General features: G+C 41.7%; 1 protein-coding gene across 1 annotated transcript in view; it reads right to left on the reverse strand.

Moving 5' to 3' along the window:
• Window positions 1-990: 990 nt before the first annotated feature.
• Window positions 991-24,784, reverse strand: part of LOC308285700 (chymotrypsin-like elastase family member 3B) — a gene marked incomplete at both ends in the record, with an annotated part of 39,188 nt that continues 15,394 nt past the window's right edge. Inside the window, 2 exons of the mRNA XM_080726546.1 lie at window positions 991-1,184; window positions 1,606-1,668. Coding sequence (XP_080582672.1) covers window positions 991-1,184; window positions 1,606-1,668 — 257 coding nt within the window. The remainder of the gene's footprint in view (window positions 1,185-1,605; window positions 1,669-24,784) is intronic.

Genomic DNA, 24,784 nt, shown 5'->3' on the forward strand with positions numbered 1-24,784 from the left:
CACAGCTTCACGATGCCCGTCAGGACCCTCAGCACCTTGCCTTTGGTGTCCAGCTCTGTTTGGAACGATGGAAACAAAACCTTAAATCAGCAACAGGTTTTGTTTCACGGCAACAAGTGGCAGACCTGCAAGCTCACAACGCATTGTAGCTCTCCTAATTTTAGCATGCAACACTATCATAATACAGTAACCACCGGGTTTAAAAACACCTAGGCCCTGTATACTTAGTTGACCCCAGGGATCTATTCTTGGCCCAACTAGCATTATTCCTCTCTCTCTCTTTACACCAAATCTCTTTGTCAGAAATAGTCGATCTATGTCACATTGTGTCGTTATATGCATGTAATATATACAGGGTATAAAGCTTTTTGAAAACGAATAGCAGCAAACCTTTGCAGTCCCCACTGAGCATTCCGTCTAAAAGTGGTCTAATAGTGGTATAGATTTGAAAATGTTTCAGTCGTCTAAACTTAGACTAGATGTTTATTAGATGTCTAATAGACGTCTAAATATAGACGGTCTACATTTAGACGTCTATTAGACGTCTAATAAACATCCAGTCTAAGTTTAGACGACTAAAAAATGTTCAAATCTATACCACTATTAGACCACTTTTAGACGGAATGCTCAGTGGGTCGCTTTGAGACCAATAGCATCCTCAGATTTAAAACATAAATGGTAAATGGTGCATTTATATACAGTAGCGCTTTTATCCAAAGCACTTTACATTCACCCATTCACACACACATTCATACACCGGTGGCGGTGGAAACCATGCAAGGCACCAACCAGCTCACCGGGAGCAACTTGGGGTTCAGTGTCTTGCCCAAGGACACAGGAGAAGCTGGGATTTGAACCGCCAACCCATGGATCATTGGCCAACCCACTCTACCTCCTGAGCTACAGCCGCCCTAAACATGTTTAAAGCTAGCAGCAGCTGTGTTTCTATGTGCAGTAGGTCTAGAGGTCTACTCAGTACAGATCAGTGCATCATTGCACACTGTATGCATGGGAGCGGTGGTGGCAGGGGTCTCTCTCACCTGACCAGCTGGGCCCCATGTCTTTGAGCTCGGGCAGGTCCCAGGCGTCCTGGTCCTTGTCCTCTGGGTCGGGCTGAACCAGGTCCACTGAGGAGTAGGCAGGGAGGATCCCCAGGTCCTTGGACGGGGCGCTGTCATCGTCAACTATTAGTGGTTCAGAGATGGCAGAACAGAGAGATGTTAGAGAGGAGTTTCATTCATACCAGAGAAATTACCTGCATACCGTCTGCACTTGCACAATATGTAGACTTTTTTATTATCTAAGCCAGTGGTTCTCAAAGTGGATTCCAGGGACTCTGTAGGTTCCTTTATGGGGGTCTAAATTGACCCATACAAGTCTGTAACTCTGACAGTGTACGAATGGAACCAAATGGACCCTAACGGGTCCATTTGGTTCCATTTGTACCCTGTCAGAGTTAAGGGGGAGACCTTGAAATTTGAACGTTTGAGAAACACCAGTCTAAAGGTCAGAGGAGTTAGAGGAGAGGAGTTTCATAGCAGCACACATGGTAAAAAGATACCGTACAGAACAAGTATTGTCAAGGTAATGATAGATCCCACGCACCTAGAGAGGGGGAGGAGGTGTCCCCCAGTTGAGGCCGAGGAGCCATGCTGGTGTTAACTGTGTCTGGAAACGGAAGACAGAACAAATATCAATTACTGATCATAATATCAACAGTAATAACCAGAGGGCCTTGGCAGCCTCACACAATCGATCTCCTGAAATTAAAATCCTAGAGTCAAAACAAACAAATCAAATCTGATGCTTACTGACTGCACCTCTCTCTCTCTCTCTCTCTCTCTCTCTCTCTCTCTCTCTCTCTCTCTCTCTCTCTCTCTCTCTCTCTCTCTCTCTCTCTCTCTCTCTCTCTCTCTCTCTCTCTCCCTCTAGACTAGACAATAGTCTTGTCTGTTTAAATCAAACCACACCATGGTTACAGATAGTGTCCAAACCAAACCCTGATTACAATGTTTGAAGCGAGGCTCAGTTGAAATGTCACATAGGAGTTAACTTTTTTTCCAATCAAGAACTGTCTCTCTTTCTACAACACTCAATCAAAAATCTCAAATAACATTTTGTTTCCCCTAGCTCTGCTATCAATACGGGGGGATCATAAGAAAGCAATAACTAGCGGAACAAGCAGAGATATGATTATCCACACAGGCAGATTAAAAAAAAAAGATTCTCCCCAGACTTATTAAAACATGAATGAAATGTAATTACAGACATAAATAGAACCTCGCTTGTTACTGTGGGATTCCTTTTACACATTAACACTTCTACTCACACACAACAACCAGCATTTTCAGAGAGGATAGATAGAGAGATAGCTAGATATTGATTTTCCAAAAAAGGTTATAATTTAAAGACCTGTAGGCTATTCAACAATATAAGGCTATGATAGCAGCATGTGTGACATAATGATATGGACTACACTGTAACAGTAGTCCTACATGATAAGATTAATACGCACCTGTAGCGCAGTGCTTGTTTGTTCAGGAGGACGTCCAGGTGAATGGAAGGCTTATGTCTCAGTCTTTACCTGGGAGTTCAGTACCTGTTGTGCTGCTGTCTCAGGGCTGAGCACCTGCTTTTATAGAGGAGAGAGAGGGAGGGCCGCCAGCCAGCGGGGAAACCCTTTGGTCCGGGCGTTCAAAGTGCGTCCATCCACATGTGACCTTCCACTGTGAGGGGGCATCTCTCAAAGGAATGCTGCCACCACACTAAAACCATCAGGTGTTCGTTGTTTAACTGAGAGAGTATACCACATGTAACCAAATGGACCCTTAGAAGGATCCAGTAAGGGTCCATTTGGTTACGTTCGGTTACATTTGTACTGTACAAACTGCAGAGAGTACCAGATGTAACCAAATGGACCCTTTGAAGGACGCAATAAGGGTTCATTTGGTTACATTTGTACAGTAGCAGTCTACTAAAACCATGACTGCAGAGAGTACCAGATGTAACCAAATGGACCCTTATGAGGGTCTAATAAGGCAGTGTTTCTCAAACTTTCACATTTCAAGGTTTCCCCTGAACTCTGACTGGTTCTATTTGTACACTGTCAGAGTTAGACCCCCCCCCTAGAAAAACCCACAGAGTCCCTGGAATCCACTTTGAGAAGCACCGCAATAAGGGTCCATTTGGTTGCGTTTGGTTACATTTGTACCGTAGCAGTCTACTTACTGTGGAATGCCCCTGATACCATCCATTAAACGGACGTGAATCACTGGCTTCTTTCTTTAGCCATTATTCCCTTTTCTCCATTGTAGACTACATATATTATGATATATCATGTTAGCATATGTTGATGACGTGTACTATTATGTAAATGTGGTATGCTATGTTGATGAATTGAATACATATATAGGACCACAATGGAAACAAGTTCCTCAGGAGTTTTTTTTTTCTGCTATCCTTTTATCCTAAACGTCTTACTGCACTACAGTACATGTATGCTGTTTACATTTATGACTAATACAGCCTTCAATCAATTCAATCAAACATAATGTACACTATCAGAGTTATTGTGTTCAACCCTAAGGATTTTATTGTGTAAGGGCAGCTATAACAGCCTGTATGCTCTCATAAAGTATTGACTGAAACACATTATGGAAGAATATTACAATTAGCCTATGCTTATTTTAACCTCTGCGTTGCACCACATCTTGGCATATTAAACGCATGCTCCGTTTGGGAATGTGATGCTGTAGGCAAACACAAATAGGCCAATATAGTCAGGTTAATGTAATATTTCTACTATTATAATAATGATAGCCTAATAGGACTAATACAGTATGCAAAGAGAGCATGAGTCAAAGCACTGTCTAAAAATCAATCATGGCCTCGAGCAAGGTGCCCTCTGCTGGTGGTAACAGGGAACTGCCGTATGTTGTCCAACATTTGTGTGCAGAGATCCATTTGTTATAATTCTTGTCTCATCATCCCCTCCGATATTTAAAGATGAATTAATCACTGGCTGGTTGATTCCACACGGGGCCAATAACGACATTTGATGTCATTCTCACCTCGCATGAGGACGAATGGCTCGCAGCAGAGCTCAGCCAGGTGTGATCAATGTATCTGGCCTCCTGTCTGCCTGTCTAATGGCAGACACATTCATTTGTAGGAGTGTAACGATATAGTAACTGCATCCAAATATCGTTTTTAACTTAAAAATCGAAGTATATCGAAATGAAAACAACTAAAATCGAATCGTGTCGTTTGAATTTGTATCATATCGAATCGGCAGTGCAAAGAATCGATTGTATCGATACCACCTACGTGTGCATTGTATTTAGCATTTTTAAGAAGAAAAAATGAAAAGGAGGGGTTTAATTACTTTTCCTTTCCATATAGCTACACTGGTCTACCGATAAATGTGTGTAATCTCTGGGTTCATCTCAAGGTGCATGTTTGTCAATATACAATGTCCATGTATTTGGCAGATAATCACTGTATATTTCCCTTAAAAACTGCACTATCCACACCTTTCACACAGATTTAATTTCTTTGCTAAATAGTTACTATATCGATGTTAAATCATTGAATCGAATCGCATCGTATCGCCATGAATGAACCAATATCGTCCATGCATCGTATTGCCAACCATGTATCGTGATATGTATCGAATCGCTATTAAAATGTATCGTTACACCCCTATTAATTTGCTTATCAAATTGTTTGTTAAACGTGTCCAAGCTGTGAATCTGCCGCATGCTTTTTTTAATTACTGTGATTTATGAGTTGCCCTCTCAATTACGCCAGAGAACATCTGCAAATGCAATATCGGTGTTGCTATGGTGCTGCTAACACTTTCTGCCATGTATTTTGCCAATAAATCAAAAACCATTTATACTGGGAATATCCAATTTGCCATACAAACTGAAACAATGTAGGCTATTTATATAATAGTTGTTTTATGAAATACGTACCAGTTTGCAAATTTGATTTGAATACAGTGAGTCCACCATCCCTAATAGGCTACAGGGCTGGTTGTAATGTGTAAAACATACATTTAATCGATGAAATATGGCACACTCAAAATTAAAAAGATGCAGCTTATGCAATTGGCACTGGGTGTGACCCTGGGCGCTACACTCCCTCTGCCAACCTGGGGAGAGCCCTGAATGCTTCAATGCCGCTTCTTATCACCTGACAGGGGAGGTTTCGCCGGTAAGACGTAGAAGGAACACGTTATTCCAACCGGTTCCTTTCCCCTCCATCAGGCGCCCCGGCTGACCAGGGGGAGGCAGTATAGAGACCAGGATTACTGCATGTTTTTTTTGTGAGGGTATCTACCCTAGGAGACACGGGGAGAACATGCAAACTCCACACAGAAAGGCCCTTTCTCCAACCCCACCATCGTGCCCCTTCTTTTCTTATTTGAATGATTAGGCTATCCTTTTCACATTACAAAAAAATGAATTGTGGGCCAATATAAGAAAATGATATTGAATGGTTACACAAATCTTCACAAAGAAAAGTTTGAACATGAAAAGACACTCCAAAAGAACGGTTTTGAAAACCAGTTTGAGAACAAAGCAAACGATGCAACACATAAACAGACATTTGCAGACAAAATAGCAATGAAATAAGACACCATAGACACCAACAAAACATCTGCAACAGTAATGGAGAACATACAGTACAGGGCCAGGCTCTTATATGTCATATTTCTTATTTATCTCTCTGTACAACAAACTGATGTACAACAAACTGATGTACAACAAACTGATATACAACAAACTGATATACAACAAACTGATATACAACAAACTGATATACAACAAACTGATATACAACAAACTGATGTACAACAAACTGATATACAACAAACTGATATACAACAAACTGATATACAACAAACTGATATACAACAAACTGATATACAACAAACTGATGTACAACAAACTGATGTACAACAAACTGATATACAACAAACTGATGTACAACAAACTGATGTACAACAAACTGATGTACAACAAACTGATGTACAACAAACTGATATACAACAAACTGATGTACAACAAACTGATGTACAACAAACTGATGTACAACAAACTGATGTACAACAAACTGATATACAACAAACTGATATACAACAAACTGATGTACAACAAACTGATGTACAACAAACTGATATACAACAAACTGATATACAACAAACTGATGTACAACAAACTGATATACAACAAACTGATATACAACAAACTGATATACAACAAACTGATGTACACCAAACTGATATACAACAAACTGATGTACTGTACAACAAACTGATATACAACAAACTAGGGATTATGTGGTTAATTGTGAGTCAGGGTTGTGGCAGCAGTGTAAAGATCACAGCCTCACAGACCCCTGTGAGTGTGTGTGTGTGTGTGTGTGTGTGTGTGTGTGTGTGTGTGTGTGTGCGTGCGTGCGTGCGTGCGTGCGTGCGTGCGTGCGTGCGTGCGTGCGTGCGTGCGTGCGTGTGTGTGTGTGTAGCCTTGCTTTATGGCATACAGTACGATGTCATAAAGTTTGTAGAGCGTATTACTTTTGAAATACCTAAATAAAACAAACCTTGTCCTTTATGTACTGGCAAATGATTACAGAAAAACAACGTTACAGTTCTATTGGCAGAGTAATAAGAAAATAAAGCCATTACTGTATGTTGGACTTCCATAAAGAAAGGGTTCAGTGAGCATTCCATTAGGAAACGTTGCAAGGCAGCCAGTCTACAGTATAATATAATATTATGGCCCTTTCTACTGTGTGCTCTCATAATGTATACCAGTGGTTCTCAACCTTTTCAGACCGTAACCCCCAAAATAATCATATTTGAACTGGGGACCCCCACAAGAGTTGAGGCATAACATTTGTATAACACGGTTCTATTGTGAAAATAGCAGATCTACATGCTCACAACGCGTTGTGTGTAGCCTTGCTTGGCAACGCAAGGCGTTGTGAGCATGTAGATCGTCTATTTTCACAATTTCGTCCTCTAATATTTGAAAATTTGGCCAATGTTTAATTTGTCATTTTAGAGGTATTAACAAGTCCTTAAATTGTCACTTTAGAAATGTGCAGAAACCTCTATAGACTTACATTTTATGTTGGTTTGTGTACTGTCGAGTGAGAAAACAATGTTGCACATTAAGTTAATCATCTGGGGACCGGACCCTTCTCACTAAACAGTAAACGAACCAACATAAAGTTTAAGTGTATAGATCGAGGGTATCTGCGCATTTCACAAAGTGACAATTTAAGGACTTTTTAATACCTCTAACATGACAAATTAAACATTGGCCAAATTGTCAAATAGTAGAGGCAGAAATTTTGAAAATAGCCGATCTACATGCTGTTGTGAGCATGTAAATCTGCTATTTTCACACCGTGAACCGTGTTATACAAAATGTTATGCCTCAACTCTTAGTGCTCGTCAGGGTGTGTGTGTGTGTGTGTGTGGGGGGGGGGGGGGTCCCCAGTTAAAATATGATTATTTTGGGGGTCGTGGCTTGAAAAGGTTGAGAACCACTGAGTTAGAAACCATGATTTTGAGCCCCCCCCCCCAGGCAGATAGACACAGCTGGTGTGTGATTACGACAACAGATTCATTACAATATGGTAATAGGTAACCCAGGAAAACACCTCTCCTCCTCCCTATAGCGCCGAGCCCCCACGGTGCACTATGGGTAATCAATGGAGCACCAAGAAATATAATCACCATTGCAGATTGAGTTTTCTTTTTTATTTGACAGATAATCATAAATGATTGGTTACCATATTAGTCCTTGTGAACCCAATGGCCCAGATGAGAAACGGAAGAAAGATAGTTTTGGATACGATTGGTTCAACATTATGGTTATACAGATACTATATAGATATTGTTTAATGGTTAAGACTACAGTGGCTGAGAATCATAAACATGAATAAATGCATATTAGTGCACTATATCAGATGCTTATATGGGCTGTGTAATGCTTAGTGGTTGAGATTCTTTATTTCTTGGTCTAAAAGATCATTTACAAATGCAAATGGAAAAATCAGTGCAGCTCCTGGATCTATAAACCGAGCTTTATTATTGTTGTCGTCGCTTAAAGGGGCACTCCACCACTTTTCAACCTATGTTCATATAATTGGTCCTCACTCAAAAATAGATTTTCTTTTTTTTTTTTTTCCTCAGAGGAGGGCTGTGGTCAGGTCAGAAACCCATCGTCTTGTGACATCATCGATTACCAATCCAGTTTATAGAAACTGCAGGCTTTCTATTCCTGAAAAGTTGCAATTTTAAAGTGGAAGCCATTGTTCTCACGATAATAAAAATCTAAATATTTTTTTCAAAAATATTGATTAATTTTTTTTTTTTTGGAAAATGATGATGTCACAAGACGATGGATTCTGAACTTCCCACAGCTCTCCTAGGAGACTTGGACTGAGTAGAAAATGTTTTGATATTTCATCATGAACATTAGTGAGGACCTATTATATGAAGATGGGTTGAAAAGTGGTGAACTACTCCTTTAAGTAGTATTGTAGGATTGTTAAATATGATGTAATTATCATGGCATAGGGCCCATTGTCAGGACTTTACTGTTATTGGGACCTGATATTACAATAAAGTGGTCGGTGGTGCTGTGAACGGGGGTTTGATTAGTTCAACTGCACTCTGTCGAGGTGCCAACTTGCATCTTGTGCACTCATAGTCACAAGTAGGGTGACGAGTGCTGTCTGTTGTATGTGGTGGGCAACTTTATATCAGGTCGCATTTGTTGGTGACATCGCCGAGAATATCATTTGCTGTTCCCTCATTGGCTAAAGACCCCAGGACAACGATCCACTGATCCTAGACTCTGGCCCCCAAACTGTGGAATAAACTCCCTGTTGCAGTTAGAACAGCAGACTCACTCCCTATAGCTTCCACCGTGGACTGAAGACTCACCTCTTCAGACTCCACCTTATCCCATAGCACTTACCGTAGCACTTGCCTACCCTCAATGACATGTCATTTAGACAATGTTTTTACTGAATAGGTGCTTGGTCTATCTACGGGCGCGTTCGGAAATGCGCACTCAACGCACTGGTGTGCCATGTTGTCGTTCGTTTATTCGGTGCACTTGGTGCGTTGTCGTTCGGAAAACCAGTGCGCGGCGCACTGGTGTGTTGAGTGCACGCACTCACCAACCCTACTCAGAAGATGGGGTTAGGCGGTGTGGTGCGGTGGTTCGGTGTTCTGATTGGTTGGTTTTCATAGCCATGTCTCGAACGCTTCTCACATGTGAACAATGGAGTGTAAACTAACAGCAGGTGTGCCAATGTTATGAATTACATCTCCTTTCAATAGCAACGTTACGTTAGCATACTTAGCAACTGCTGCTTTTCAGAAAGTTTAGGCTACTGAAAAAGCACACAGCTGCCTCTTAAAACTGGTCGTTCGTAAATAAGCCACACTGAACGCACTATACAACGACACGCCCACTGCACTCACTACACCGAGCACACACCCGGTGCGGGTTTCCGAACGCACCCTACGTTTAGCCAGCAGCAATATAGTGATGGTCATGCTATCTGTTGAGCTACTGTATACTCTACCGTACCGCACCGTGCCATACCGCAGTGGTTCTCAACCTGTGGGTCGGGACCCCCAGGGGGGTCCCCAGATGATTAACTTATGTGCAACATTGTTTTCTCACTCAACAGTAAAAAAAAAAAACAACATAAAATGTAAGTGTATAGAAGGTTTCCGCACATTTCTAAAGTGACAATTTAAGGACTTTTTAATACCTATAAAATGACAAATTAAACATTGGCCAAATAGTCAAATATTAGAGGCCGAAATTGGGAAAATAGCCGATACATGCTCACAACGCCTCGCAACGCAATATATGAGATCTGCTATTTTCACAATTGAACCGTGTTATACAAATATTATGCCTGAACTCTTAGTGCGCGTCAGAGTGGGGGGTCCCCCGTTCAAATATGATTATTTTGGGGGTCACAGTCTGAAAAGGTTGAGAACGACTGCCATACCATACCATACTGTATACCGTACTGTAAATGGTACATTTATATAGCACCTTTATCCAATGTGCTTTACAATTATTGTGCATTACATTCACACATTCGCACACCGATGGCGGAGGAAACCATGCATGGCACCAACCTTTGGCACTAACTCTGGGGGAGCCCGGGATCGAACTGGGAACCTCCCACTCTACCTCCTGAGCCAATGCTGAGCCTACTGTGCACTGCTGCACTGGAATGGCATGTCCTGGAAGCCATTATTCCTACCGTAGGATACGGTGTCGCATAAATTAGAAGGCACGGCTTGTGATTGGCTGGAGCGGAGGTCTGGAGCGTTCGGCTGTGGTCACTTGGACCGCGCGGGTGTGAATGTTAACCTCTATGCCTAAACCTAACCCAAACCCTAACCCTAACCTCAGTAAAACTATGCGTGACTCTTACCCTAACCCTAACCTCAGTAAAACTATGCCTAATTCTAACCCTAACCCTAACCTCAGTAAAACTATGCCTAACTCTAACCCAAACCCTAACCCCTAACCTCAGTAACCCTGGCGCTGGCGAGTAGCCGACGCTGGTGAACGTAAAAGAAGCGCTCCTTCCCCCACCGTCTCCTACGGTAGGAATAATAGTGTAGTGGAATGTACTGTACTACCTGACCTCCAGGTTGGCCTCTGACAGCACAGTGACACATTTAGACTTTAGACTTGATAGTGATTACAGGTGCAACAATGCAATCGAATGCCTTCTTAGCTCTTATCAACAAATGCTGATGATCGCCTACTACTATTCTGGGCGTTCCCGTTGTTCAGATGCAGCTACTGTGCCTTAACGAGCAGATAATCACGTGTATGTAGCCTACTGCGTCATATCTAATTGACATAGATGTGCCCACACAACCGTGTAGTGTGTGTGTGTGTGTGTGTGTGTGTGTGTGTGTGTGTGTGTGTGTGTGTGTGTGTGTGTGTGTGTGAATGGCCATGACCTATGTGCCCCTCACAAATACATGACTCAGAGACAAATATACAGTAAGGCGGTGCGTGAGCCAACCTTGACCTCAATCTCACATTCAGCTATAAAGGGGTCATCTCTCTTTGCATTACCTATATTTTACAATACGAGTTATTCATTGACTCACCGCACAATCGCACATACTGCTTTGATGCAACGCATTGTCTCTCTCTATCTTTATCTCTCTCTCTCTCTCTCTCTCTCTCTCTCTCTCTCTCTCTCTCTCTCTCTCTCTCTCTCTCTCTCTCTCCCCCCAGGAATTCAACATTTACTTGAGTAAAAGTACAAAGGTATCGCTATCAAAACGTACTTAAAGTGCCAAAAGTGGAAAGTACTCAATGTGCAGAATTCACAAATTCAATATGTATACAAATCCTTTGAAAATAGCAGATCTACAAGCTCACAAGTGTGAGCTTGTACCGTAGATCGTGCATGTTCAAATTAATTAAAATAATTAATTAAATACATTTTTACTTAGGCTACAGTTTACTTTCCACCACAGAGTGTACCTTTACCCTGTAGCAACGCTGCTTGGATTATCTCCACATTCTCATCAAACTAATTATTGATTAGAGGCTGTGATTAGGGAGCGATAATTTGCCAAAGCACGCGCTGACCATGAGAGCAGTTAGTGCAGCACTATGTTTTCGTTGTTTTCAGACGGTATGTTTGTGTTGTAAAATTATCTCCCTCACTTAGTTTTCAGGCCAGAATACATTTGGCTGGGTCCTTCTTTGTGATGAGTCATCATGGGCATTAGTTATTTCTGTTGACATCACCGCACAACACGTTATAAATCATGCATCAGATTCAACACAGCCAGTTTGTGACCACGGGGCCCCTACAGGGCTGAGCTTAGTGTTCCACTCTGTACACTAATGAGCAGGCATGTGCACACATAGACATCAAAGGGGGCTTGAGCCCCTGCCCTTTTACCCGTCTGTAAAACGTGCCCTCTCTCCAGACCATGAATGCAGTTTTTACTATGGTGAAAGAAATGCAAATGCCCCCGCTTTCCATGCCATACCTGAAGGCGGCATCCAAGAGAATTGCTGTGTCTAAACTCTCCTGAACTTGAATGCAGCATCTTATGTTGAAATAATTGCCCTCTCTGTGTAGAAATCCATGCCGTTATAGGCTACGCCACATCTCCAGTATTGACTTGATTATGCTTATGCTTGGGGCGGCTGTGGCTCAGGAAGTAAAGTGGTGTGGCTACTCCTGTCTATATGTCGAAGTGTCCTTGGGCAAGACACTGAACCCTGCGTTGCCTCCAATGGTGTTAGCTGGTCAGTTGCCACCATTGGTGTGTGAATGTGGGAAGTGAGGACGCTGGCATTGACTGTTCGCCGCTTCACCTTCCAATGTATGAATGAATGAACCATTGTAAGCGCTTTGAGTTCGCAACTTGCTTAGAAAAGCGCTATAAAAATGCAATCCATTATTATTATTATTATTATTATTAGTTCAGTGTGGTATCAATAGGCTACTGAAAATAGCCGACCTCCAACCTCCGAGCTTGGAGGTCTGCTACTTTCGATATTTTCACCAAAGGCCCTTTTAGAAATGTCAGCCCCTGCCGCTCCAACATATTTAGCCCATGCCTCTCCAACATTCTCTGCACATCCCTGCCAATGAGTGTGTAGCTGCACATGATGCAGACGATACAGGCCTGGTGCAGTTCCTACAGCCTTACAACTCATCCTGCTCCTCATACTGTAGTTAGGATGGGTAAATGATAATTTAGTGCAGGGGTTCCCAAACTTTTTTTTATCTCAGGGCACCCCATAAATATTGTTTTAATCCGAGGCACCTCTACATTATAACTTTCACTCCCAGCACCTTATATTTATAGCATATCGTCGTTGTCGGTTGGAAACCTTGTATGTCCAAAACCTTTCGATTTCTATTTATCATCTACAAAATGTACTAAACTTGTGAAAACAGCCGATCTACAAGCGCACAACGCCTTGCATCGCGAGGCGTTGTGTGCTTGTAGATCGGCTGTTTTCACTAGTTTTGTGCGACAGTCTCGTATGATGAAGCAGGGCTTTGCTTTACCAAAAGACGTACACATTTGAAACTTGGAGATACAAGGTTTCTGCCCGACAGTGACGATATTTTAGTGATTATGTTGCGAGGAAAACTTTGAGATAATAGACATTTTAGTTAGAACTGACTGAAAATAACTTTGTACTTCAAGTTTAAAATTATACTAAATATTTTTTGTGTGTCCAAATAAATTCCAAACATTATCAAATTATCTCGTGGCACCCCTGGACTGCCTTCATGGCACCCCTGTGTGCCCCGTCACCCACTTTGAAAACCCCTGATTTAATGTATGTGCGCCCCACAAAGCCAAAGTGCAGTAACTATGAAGGAAAACATTTTTTACCGTATAAATGTGTTTCAAATGGTCAGCCAAATGAGTTTATGGCATAGAAGTGAAATGACACTAATTCTATATCTGTTCTTCTTAGGGGTAAAATTGTTTCCAAAAACGTAATTACTGCACTTTGACCTTTGGGCACAGTGACAAAAATACACTAAAGGAGTGGGGACTCAATTACTACTACTGTTGTAATTATTGTTGTTGATGATGTTGTTGTTGTTGTTGTTATTATTATTATGAATTCATGTATTTAATAGGAAGATGCACTATAGTGAATTTTATTATAGTAAATGTGTCCCAATCTCACTGAGAGCCAGTCATCTCGGAAAGTACAGCTTTAGACAGGGACTGAAAATACTTTTTTTTTTCCTTTTCACTAAAATGTGATAAAGCCACTAAAGCATTTCATAAATTTCAGGCTACATTTCACTTAAACGCCAGAGCTTAACTCTGCATGTAAATAAGACTTTTTTTAATTAATGTGAGAGATCGTCAGGTCATTTGCAGGTTAGACATTTATTTAAAACTTGAATATCTCAAAAGTAGTATTTCAGCATGGCATCATTCTATAAGCCATATCTTCAAAACTGTTGGGTCAATCTCCACAACCAATATATCATATTGTAGCTATGATCCCCAGCTTTCAAATGAAATGAAAAAATTAAAATGAATAAAAATCCAATGACTGGCTCCCAGCCAAATTGGGACACAAATGGTAAAAAAGGCAAAGAAGTTTAGGCATAAGGGGTAAAACATGGACGAAAATATAGCTCAATGTAGTATGTTGTCCTGTTTATTGTGTATTCTTTGCTCTTGGTATCTTTTTTTGTTTTTGTATTTTTGGTTCTGAATCTACAGCATTTTAGTTTCAACGCTGTTGTTTTAAAATATGCTCTATAAATAAAGTGGATTGGATTGGATGTTCATGTTGACTGTATTACTTGCAAGGCTAACACATAGAGTCCTGTTCCATGGGCTGATTTGCATGTTTGCTAACATGTGAGTGCAGATCAAGACGGACTGCAGCTCATTACAGAGCAGGGTCATTAGGAGATGACCAGATGTCTGCCGCAGCTGTCTGTGCAAAGAGGCTGACCGCATCATCAGTAATTATTACTGTATAATTATAACGACTAAACCTCCGTACAACAGGTAATGAAGCCAACTAATACCACCGGGACAAAGAGGAGGATTCTTCTGCATGAGGAAATAAATAAGACACAGACAGGTTTAGTATTAAACCTGTAATTGTTCCTTCGGCAGCAATTGAAGTGTCAAATGAACAGGGCAGCGCTAAACACGGGCTCTTGGTGGTATTTTGGTCGGGGCTGCCGATGTGCAATGAGGATCCTTATGCAATAACTTCATGGTGCAATATGTATTCATGAGTTCATTATGATTCTGTTTATCAGGGAGCAGGTACTGTAGCCAGGCACCACTGCATATTGAAGTATTTATTTGATGCTATATTAGTATGTGTGTCAGCGTGAGGCTAGAGGGAGTGTGTGTGTGTGTGTGTGTGTGTGTGTGTGTGTGTGTGTGTGTGTGTGTGTGTGTGTGTGTGTGTGTGTGTGTGTGTGTGTGTGTGTGTGTGTGTGTGTGTGTGTGCGTGTGTGTGTGTGTGTGCGCGCGCGCACACACACACACACACACGTGTGTGTCAGTAAGTGTGAGGTAAGGTAAGGTAAGCCAAAGCTTTATTATCGCTAATGGGTCATTTGATTGGTTTACAGCGGCAGTATAAGCTCAGTCAAAAACAAGGGAACATAAAGACATATACTGTAGGCTGCTGTACAGTTAACCCCTCATCAGTGTTGTTATTGTCACCTGTCACCAAGAAATGAAAGCCGTGTCACATCCATCTACACATGGATCATAGCCTCAATTTTGTAGACTGAATGCCTACAAAATCAGGCATTTAGCAGATGCTCTTGAGTGAAGTGTGAAATTGGAATAATACAGAGTAAGCATGAGCTGGAGTCAATGAACCACACGGTGTAAAATAGTCACAAACACAGAGTGCAGAGAGAACAATGTATAGGCCTTCGAAGAAACTTGGTTATCAGGTAAACACTGAACAGCATCTGTCTAAACAACATGATATCTAAATAACATTCTTACATTTGTGGTAAAGGAAAAAACGAATCTAAGAAATACAAAATATCAGAACAACCATACTGTATGTGTTACCTGCATGTACACTACTGTAACTAGCATCAAGAAGGGCTAAAGTCTGAAGAGGTGGCTGTTCAGGTACATTTGGAGTGAGCCTGCAGGTCTGATTGCAATGAGCAGCTTATTCTACAGTGTGGGAGCCAGGAGGGAAAAGAGTCTTGGACATGTGGAGCCAGGCACACTGACATCAAAGGGGGCTGGAGCTCCCTGCCCCTTTTTCCGTCTGTAAAAAGTGCCCTCTCCAGAACATGAATGCAGTTTTTGCTGTGGTGAAAGAAATGCAAATGCCCCCTCTTACCATGCTATACCTGATGGCAGCATTCAAGAGAATTGACTTACCCAAACTCTCCTGAACTTGAATGCAGTATCTTATGTTGAAAGAATTGCCCTCTCTGCATGAAATGCTGTTAAGCCTCATCTATTGACTTGATTATGCTTATAGTTCAGTGTGGTATCACTCTCCGAAAATAGCCGACCTCCAAGCTCACAGCTTCGATATTTCCACCAAAAGGCCCTTTTAGAAACGTCAGCCCTGATTGCCTCTCTAACATTCTTCGCACGTCCCTGTGTGGAGCGTTGTCCACAGGGTTTTAGGGACGGCATCACACGGCATCCCTGTGGCTGTGTTAGCCTTCTGTGTGACGGCTTGGTTCAAGAAAAACTTCTTTGGTTTGCCTTATTATAAATAAAATCAATGTTGGCATCTTCCAGGATGCCAAACTAGTGCCCTGTGGCAGCTGTGGCAGGAGCGAGGGGAGAGGAGAGAGGATCGCTATGAAAGCCAACCAACATCACTCTCTTTTAGGAAAGACAGCGATTGACAGATGCTCTCCCTGGTCCATATCTGTTCATCATAGTTCAAGAGGCTGAGGCTGTCACCATATCAGTCACAGTACAAATGTGTCTTTGTTACAAGTCTGAAAGTGTGGAGAGAATTCTGAGGAGACACACGGTGGAAGATGAGAGGAGACTTGTCAGAGAACCATGAACTCAAACTCTCTGTTCTCTCTTTGACAAACAATTCTCACTTTGACAGCCAACACACAGTATTACAATTCGTATCGGCATTATGCTTTCCTATGCCATAAAGCAAGGGTCTTCAACAGGGGGTCCGGTACCCCTAGGGCAAACATGGGCAACTGGCGGCCCGGGGGCCACATGCGGCCCTCACCTTCACTTAATGCGGCCCACAGGTTAATACCTGAATACTGATATATTGTTGATTTCAGCTGTTACACTTCCAAAACTTGACCTGCTTTAATTCCGTCAGTCTATATTAGTAGCTTAATGACTACTATAGTAGTATTAAAATGTGTTTTTTTTATGTCCAATGTATTTGTATTTAGGTTCATAAAGTTAACTAAATGCGTTTGAAATTAAATCAAAATGTTACATTTCAGGATTCCAATTCAAAAATAACAAAACAATTATTCCAGGATTCCAATTCAAAAGAAGCTTTGTTTGTATGAGATACTAGAATGACAAAGTAGGACGTAGCAATGTGGCCCTCTGGAGTGAAGGTGGAAATATAGTGGCCCTCACCATCATCAAAGTTGCCCACCCCTGCCCTAGGGGGTCCTTAGAGTTACTACAGGGGGTCCTCCAAATCTTTTCTGAGGTAGAAACCTTTTTTTTTTTTGCCTTTTTTATATTAACCACTTGAACCCTAGCGTCCATATTCTGAGAACTTTAGCCAAAAATAGCCGATCTACAAGCTCACAACGCCTCGCGCTGCAAGGCGCTGTGAGCTTGTAGATCAGCTATTTTCGGCAAAGAGGTTTGATGTAGAGGGGAAAAAGAGCAGACTAAGTACATAGTAAAAAGTCAAGTTTATTAGGTAATGACGGCTCAAGTGGTATATATGTGAAAACACACATTGACATGAATCCAAAATACACTGATGATTGTGCTGTCAAACAATGAAACTATATGGAATCTATGAAATGGTTGTGGTGGGTCCCTGCTTCATCTCTCTCTCAATTAAGGGTCCTTGGCCTGAAAACGTTGAAGACCCCTGCCATAAAGTATGGCTACACAAACATGCACACATGCAATGCTTGTGTTTTTGTGTGTGTGCGTACGTGCGTGTGCGTGTCAGGGGAATGTGCATTATGTGTATGCTTGTGTTTCTGTGTGTGTGCACACGTGCGTGTCAGGGGAATGTGCATTATGTGTATATTTTAGTATTTGTTGTTGAGCGTTTTGTGTATTTCAGTAACTTGACCACCCGCATTCTTATCAGGGATAATAAAGCTGACCTTAACGTACCCATGTGAGAGTTACTATAACATCAAATGATTATAAGTTAATGTTTGCCCAGAGGGTCAGTGAGTTTGAAGCAGTATTGTTATGTGCCATGTTGGCACCGCTACCGTCGAGGGTGGACCTCTGCTTTTACAGTACATTATAGTAGTAGCGTAAACGGGTTCATAATTTATTATGTCATAAATACAAAGCCATAATAGTTTATGGCTATAAAACCCTCGGTAGCTTGAACTGGTCTTAATGTGGGTGGATAGAGAGAGAGAGTAAGTGACCACACCCTGAGACAGCGATACGTGCGGGCGATGATGGAAAAAACAGAGTCAGCACATTCACCCCATCATCATCATCATCATCCCACTGTGATTAATTAACACTGATAAGTATTAAGAATCTTCCACTGATAAATAAGGTTCAAGTGGAGACACGTACAGCGCTGGAAATGGAGACCATATTTGGATTCCTCAGTTGAAAGAGCCGCTTGCATACAATGACCTTTAACAGTGGCCTTTGGCAAAACATCACTAAGCAGAAAACATAGCCAAGACTAGGGAATAACTTTAGAAAACAAACAAGAATCCAGTGTTAGCCAGAAATGGTGTGATAAATCTTTAACCACATGAACCCTTAGCACCCTATTTGAGGCAAGTTGACAGTAGTGTGGCTCAGGAGAGCAGCTGTCTTGAAATGCGAAGGTACGAAGTGTCCTTGACAGTGATGTCATTAAGTGCGCATCCCGCATCAAAAACTCATTCAAGTCGCACAGGGACTCATTCATGTCATGGTCCTGGGGTCCCGGGGATTCGCCTCCATTGGAGTGTTAAAATAATTTACTTCTTCTACTTAAGTTGCTATATTAGTTTAGATAGTTTAATTCGTTTTTTAATGTATTGTGTAAGATAAACACTGTAAAGATTTATTATCAGTTAAACCTGGAACAGCTAAAAACTATTTTCACTAGTGGTTCTCAAAGTGGGGTCCTGGGTCCTTGAGGGAGTTCCAGGGGGTCCCCAGATAAATGATAGTTAGGAACCAAATAGAACTTTATGGGTCTGTAACTCGGTGAACAAATGGAACCAAATGGACCTGTTCCATTTGTACTCTAGTATTTTAACATTTAATATAAATTGGGGTCCTCGTGATATAAATATAATTAAATGGGTGTCTGTAGCCTAGTGTATTTAGAAATCCTAGTTCTAAGTTCAAACATTAGCCAAATTGTAAAATAAATATAAGAAATAGGCAAACATTTAGAAAATAGCCGATCTACAAGCTCACAGCGCTCGAAAACATTGTATTGAGGACTCATAAAACTTTTCTGGGACCCATTTGAATGACCACCTGTGGGTCCCAGGACCCATTACATTGAAAACCTAGTAACATCACTGCCTTGAGCAAGACATGCACTGACCGAACCCCTGGTTGCTCCTGATGAGCAGGTTGGTGGTGCCTTGCATGGTTTCCTCTGCCATCTGTGTGTGAACGTGCATGTGAATGTGAAATCAATTTGTAAGGCACTTTGGACAGAAGCAGTATGCAGTCCATTTACCATTTACCACATAAGAATTCATAGATCAACTGTTTTTACCAAAGACATTTGGTGTTGAGAGGAAAAGGAGTGAAGGATCAAGTATAGACCGCTGGGGGACCCCGGTCAATATAAAGTATATAGGATTTAAGACAGGTGTCCTGAGGGGTCCTCAGAGTTACTACAGGGGGGCCTCCAGATTTTTGTGTGATCCTTTTTTTTTCTTTTTTATATATTAACCACTAGTGTCTACTATTCACCACTATTCTGAGAACATTAGCCATACAGATCGGCTATTTCCCGCAAAGAGCTTTGGTGTAGAGGGGAAAAAGAGCAGACTAAGTACAGAGTGAAAGGTCAAGTTTGTTAAGTATTGATGCTTCAAGTGGTTAAATATCTGAAAACACAAATTGACATGAATCCAAAATACACTGATGATTGTGCGGTCAAACCATGAAACTATATGGAATCTATGAACAGGTTGTGGGGGTCCCTGCTTCATCTCTCTCTCGAGTCTCGACTAAGGGGTCCTTGGCCTGAAAACGTTAAAGACCCCCTGATATAAAGTATATAGGATTTAAGAGGTTAAATCAGCTTGACTATGATAAAAAAAATAAACAGAAGCATAAGCTTTTCTGCCTCTCTGGTTGCTACACAGCGCTAAACCTTATTAATATTTCCCATAATAGACTTTGTCAGGTGAACAGCATTGCTAGGGAAACACCACGCAACAGGAAATAAACACGGAGTCCATGTTTATGTTGTCATGTATGAAAAGGTGTACAGCATTAATTATAATCTATTGTGAGCCAGCACCGGTCCCTGAGTTCTCCTGACTATGTCATAAACACGTCACCATTAGACGTGTTATTTTTGGAGGAGCACAACTAAAGCCCCCAAAATGATTTAAACGGGACTACACAAGTCATACTTGGAACACATTGACGCTGTGTGTGGCGAGGCGCAGCGCGGCGTGTCCAGCTAAGCGCCCATTCACTGTGGTATTGTCACTTTCCATTATTCGGGACACCCTGACACTGAGGTGTATAAATGGTCCCAAACCGCTGCGGTGCGGACTCACAGGGCTCTTACAGGCCTGTCATAGAGGAGCCAGGTAAACGCTATTCACATTAAATACAGAGACACGCATGATTCACAGCCCTCAATATACTTTAACCCAGTTAGACCTAGAATTATTGAATGCTCTAACCAGTGAAAAATAGCAGACATACAAGCTCACAGCGCGGCACCGAGTGCCGCGCTGCGAGCTTGTAGATCTGCTATTTTTGGTAAAAGTCGTGAAAATGTGTGCAAATCTTTGAATATTATGTATTTTCAAAGCGAACGTTTGTAACTAAAATTTTGCTTCTGGGTGGTCTCTGGAACTACATATTTTGAGATGGGGGTCCGTGGCCAAATACATATCATTTTGGGGGTCCTTCACATGAAAAGGTTTGAGAACCACTGACATGGTAGTCTCTCAAGAACAGACTAACTGAGCTCCAGTTAAGTGAAAAGGACCTTTTCTTTGACGATGGCCGGCCAGATTGCTGACATAGAAACATAGGTTTTTCCAAAAAATCTTAGAGGGATTCAAAAGACACTCATAGAATCGGGTCAAAATTCAGATTTTCACGATTTTTCAAAAGCCGCGCTGTGAGCTTGTATATCTGCTATTTTTCAATAGTTAAAGCATAAAATAATGATACACAATAATGTGTACCCGTTCTTAGACCGTGAGGCGCGATTCTACAAAATGCCTTCTAAATCCTGTTTTCTGTTTCTTGAATAACACATGTTTCTATTATGATCAGTGGTTCTCAAACCTTTTCATGTCAAGGACCCCCAAAATTATATTTGGCTGAAGACTCCCATCTCAAAATATGTTGTTCCAGGGACCCCCCAGAAGCAAAGATTTTAGTTAAAATGTTCGCTTTAAAAGAAAATAGATAGGCCTATAATAGGCATATTCAAAGATTTGCACACATCTTCATGATTTCATGAAAAAAAAAAAAAAGATCTACGGGTCGGCCCGCTAGTCTACCGGTCCGGGCGCAGCATGCCTCTGATGTCTGACAGCGTGTTTTGCACGTTCGAATCCCGTTCCTGACGACCTTTGCTGCGTGTCTCTCCCCATTTCCTGTCAGTCTAAACTGTCCTATCAATAAAGGCATAAAAGCCCCCAAAAAATATAAAAAAAAGAAGAAAATCTACAAGCTTGTGGCGTGGCAGGAAGTGACACGCTATGAGCTTGTAGATCTGCTATTTTTTAATAGCAAAGGTATAAAATATGGTTAAAGGGGTTCAAATCTAAATCTGACAATGATGCGTTGCCGTTCTTAGTGGTTTAATAGCAGAAATGTCTTCCAGTTTAGCATCAGCGGAGCTGTGACGGTACAGACATGTTATTGTCTGTGATGACTGTAATTTCAGGCTTTGGCTGTGAGCAGCACGGGTAGTCATCACAACACTGGCTGATTTAGGCTTTATCGTACAACGGTGTCCCGTGCTGAACATAGCTGATATACAAGCCCACAACACGCTGCGGATGCGATGCGTTGTGTACTTGTAGATCGGCTACGTTGGGTCTAAATGGGGGTTTAAGGAGTTCATATAGTCTGTTTTGTTCTGCACTGAGTGGTGCTCCTGTGACACTGCAGGGAGGGAGGTGACAACCAGTACCTCCGTCCACCAGCAGATGGGGACAGATTACAAGCTCTGTGTTCACTGTGCAAATGAATGACAGAAAGAAAAGGACCCCTCCAAGGCTCCAAATAAAATAAAATCATACCAAAGGAACAAAGCTTAATGTGTGCAAGTATGCTGTTGACAATACATTTAATGTTGTGGACATTACAGCGCATTTGAGTTGTTTTTATGTCTAGTGTGTGACAACAAGTTTCCTCCTACCTTGATAGTCGGGCGATATCTTAAAAAGTCCTGGAATAAATTCCTTACCAAAACATTTCTTCACCAATGTGTTTGTAAAGGTGTCTAGTAACACATCTCACAAAGACTGAAATTCAGTTTCCCTAGGAAAATCTTTGACAGCTAGGGTAATTCTGGGTCTCATTCACTCACTATACACTATACTATAGGGGGAAAAAATCACTCCCAAAAAATATGCTTTAAGTGGGACGTGTTTTTAATTATTCTGAATCCATTGCAAGCATTTGTTTTGCACAAAAAAACATTCATTGGGCTAAAAACAGCCCATAAAATGATGGTTTAGTGATGAGTCATCACTTTTCACAGTGGTATGGGGGTCCATTTCTAGCTCAAGGAATGTTTTTGGTGCAAAACAAATGCTTGCAATGGATTCAGAATAATTAAAAACACCTAGTTAGACCCCTCACATCCCACTTAAAGCATATTTTTTGGGAGTGATTTTTTTCCCCTATAGTATTGTATAGTGAGTGAATGAGACCCAGAATTACCCTAGCTGTCAAAGATTTTCCTAGGGAAACTGAATTTCAGTCTTTGTGAGATGTGTTACTAGACACCTTTACAAACACATTGGTGAAGAAATGTTTTGGTAAGGAATTTATTCCAGGATTTGACACTATTTCTAAAGATATCCCCCGACTATACCTGGCCTGGCGGAGACCTATGCTCCAAGGATTTTGTTTAATTATGTGTAACAAGGCAACACTCTTAACTTACCATCTCTCTTCAAGGTGGTCAGTTGTGACGTGAGATCTGTGGACACATAAGACATATCCAGTAAAAAGGCGTTGCTGAATGCTTTGTGTTTTGTGCACAGTACGCACAAAATGATCTACAGCTTAGCATTAAAACTAAGATAAAAATGATAATACCCTGCCACATTTTATCACTGACATTTCAGAGGTATTGAATTGAATGGTGGATGTCAGATCATATTGTTCAACAAAAAGACAAATTCATTTTTGAAAAGCTGTTGTCCTCCATCATTATATGTTTCACCCCTACCCCAGAGGGGGTCATAACATATGGGGAACTCCAATCAGAATTGTTACAAGAAGACAATTAAATCAAGTCATTATTGTTACCAGTAAGACTCCCTAATCGGGAGATAAGCAGGTCGCAGCGTGATTTTAGGCCAAAATGTGTAGGAGAAGTGTCCAAAAATGTGTTTGTAAAAAGCGGCCTGATGGTGGCGCTATATGGAACTGATCCATGTTGATGAGATGAGTGTAGACATACTGTGTACCGATTTGCGTGATTTTAGGGCAAAATCTGTAGGAACAGTGTCCAAAAATGTGTTTGAAAAAATCGGCCTGATGGTGGCGCTATATGGGACAAATCGATTTTGATGACATGAGTGTAGACATACTGTGTAGCGATTTGCGTGATTTTAGGGCAAAATCTGTAGGAGTAGTGTCCAAAAATGTGTTTTTAAAAATCGGCCTGAAGGTGGCGCTAAATGGGACAGATCCATGTTGATGACATCAGTGTAGAGCAAGTGTGTAGCAATTTGCATGATTTTAGGGGCAAATGTGTAGGAGTAGTGTCCAAAAATGTGTGTTAAAAAATCAGCCTGAAGGTGACGCTAAATGGGACAGATCCATGTTGATGACATCAGTGTAGACATACTGTGTAGCAATTTGCATGATTTTAGGGCCAAATGTGTAGGAGCAGTGTCCAAAAATGTGTGTTAAAAAATCGGCCTGAAGGTGGCGCTAAATGGGACATATCCATGTTGATGAGATGAGTGTAGACATACTGTGTACCGATTTGCGTGATTTTAGGGCAAACATTTTAGGAGCAGTGTCCAAAAGTGTGTTTTGCAAGAATGGGCCTCATGGTGGCGCTAGACGAGGGCCATGTGAGAATTGATGGGGGTGATGAGGTTGTAGTTTGGCAGGCAAGGAGTGTGTGTGCAAAATTTGGCATGGATCGGGGCAACGGTTGCGGAGATATGAGCAGGGCAAAAGTATAATTGTTGCGACCGAAGGTCGCATATACTCTGAAGAATCGTGTCGCTTGAGTGTCCGAAGCCTCGTGACCGTCCTTCCGAAGCCTCTGTGATGTCAGTGTGATGTCAGCGAGTTGTGACATCACTTCCTGTACAGGGCAGCTACACGAAATGTGGATAACACTATATATGGAGATAGTCCAGTCCAGCATGTCATATGAGACTACCGTCATAGAAAGTAGCCATTGTTAGGCCGGAGTCAATGGCTGTCTGTCTGACTGCCAAGTCTGCCATTGACTTGCAGCGCATGAACGCCGCACTGGAGCGTGAAAACCAACAGGCCTGATGAGAATTGGCGCGACCTCGCCCTTTAGGGCGAGGTTGCATGTCACCCTGAGGTCGCATTCCACCCTTGGGTGTCTTACTAGTATATACTGTGACTGTATAATGTGACGTGTGACAGACGGACGGA

The sequence above is a fragment of the Nannobrachium achirus genome (genome assembly GCF_963921795.1).
Source record: "Nannobrachium achirus genome assembly, chromosome: 1".
Taxonomy (NCBI): domain Eukaryota; kingdom Metazoa; phylum Chordata; class Actinopteri; order Myctophiformes; family Myctophidae; genus Nannobrachium; species Nannobrachium achirus.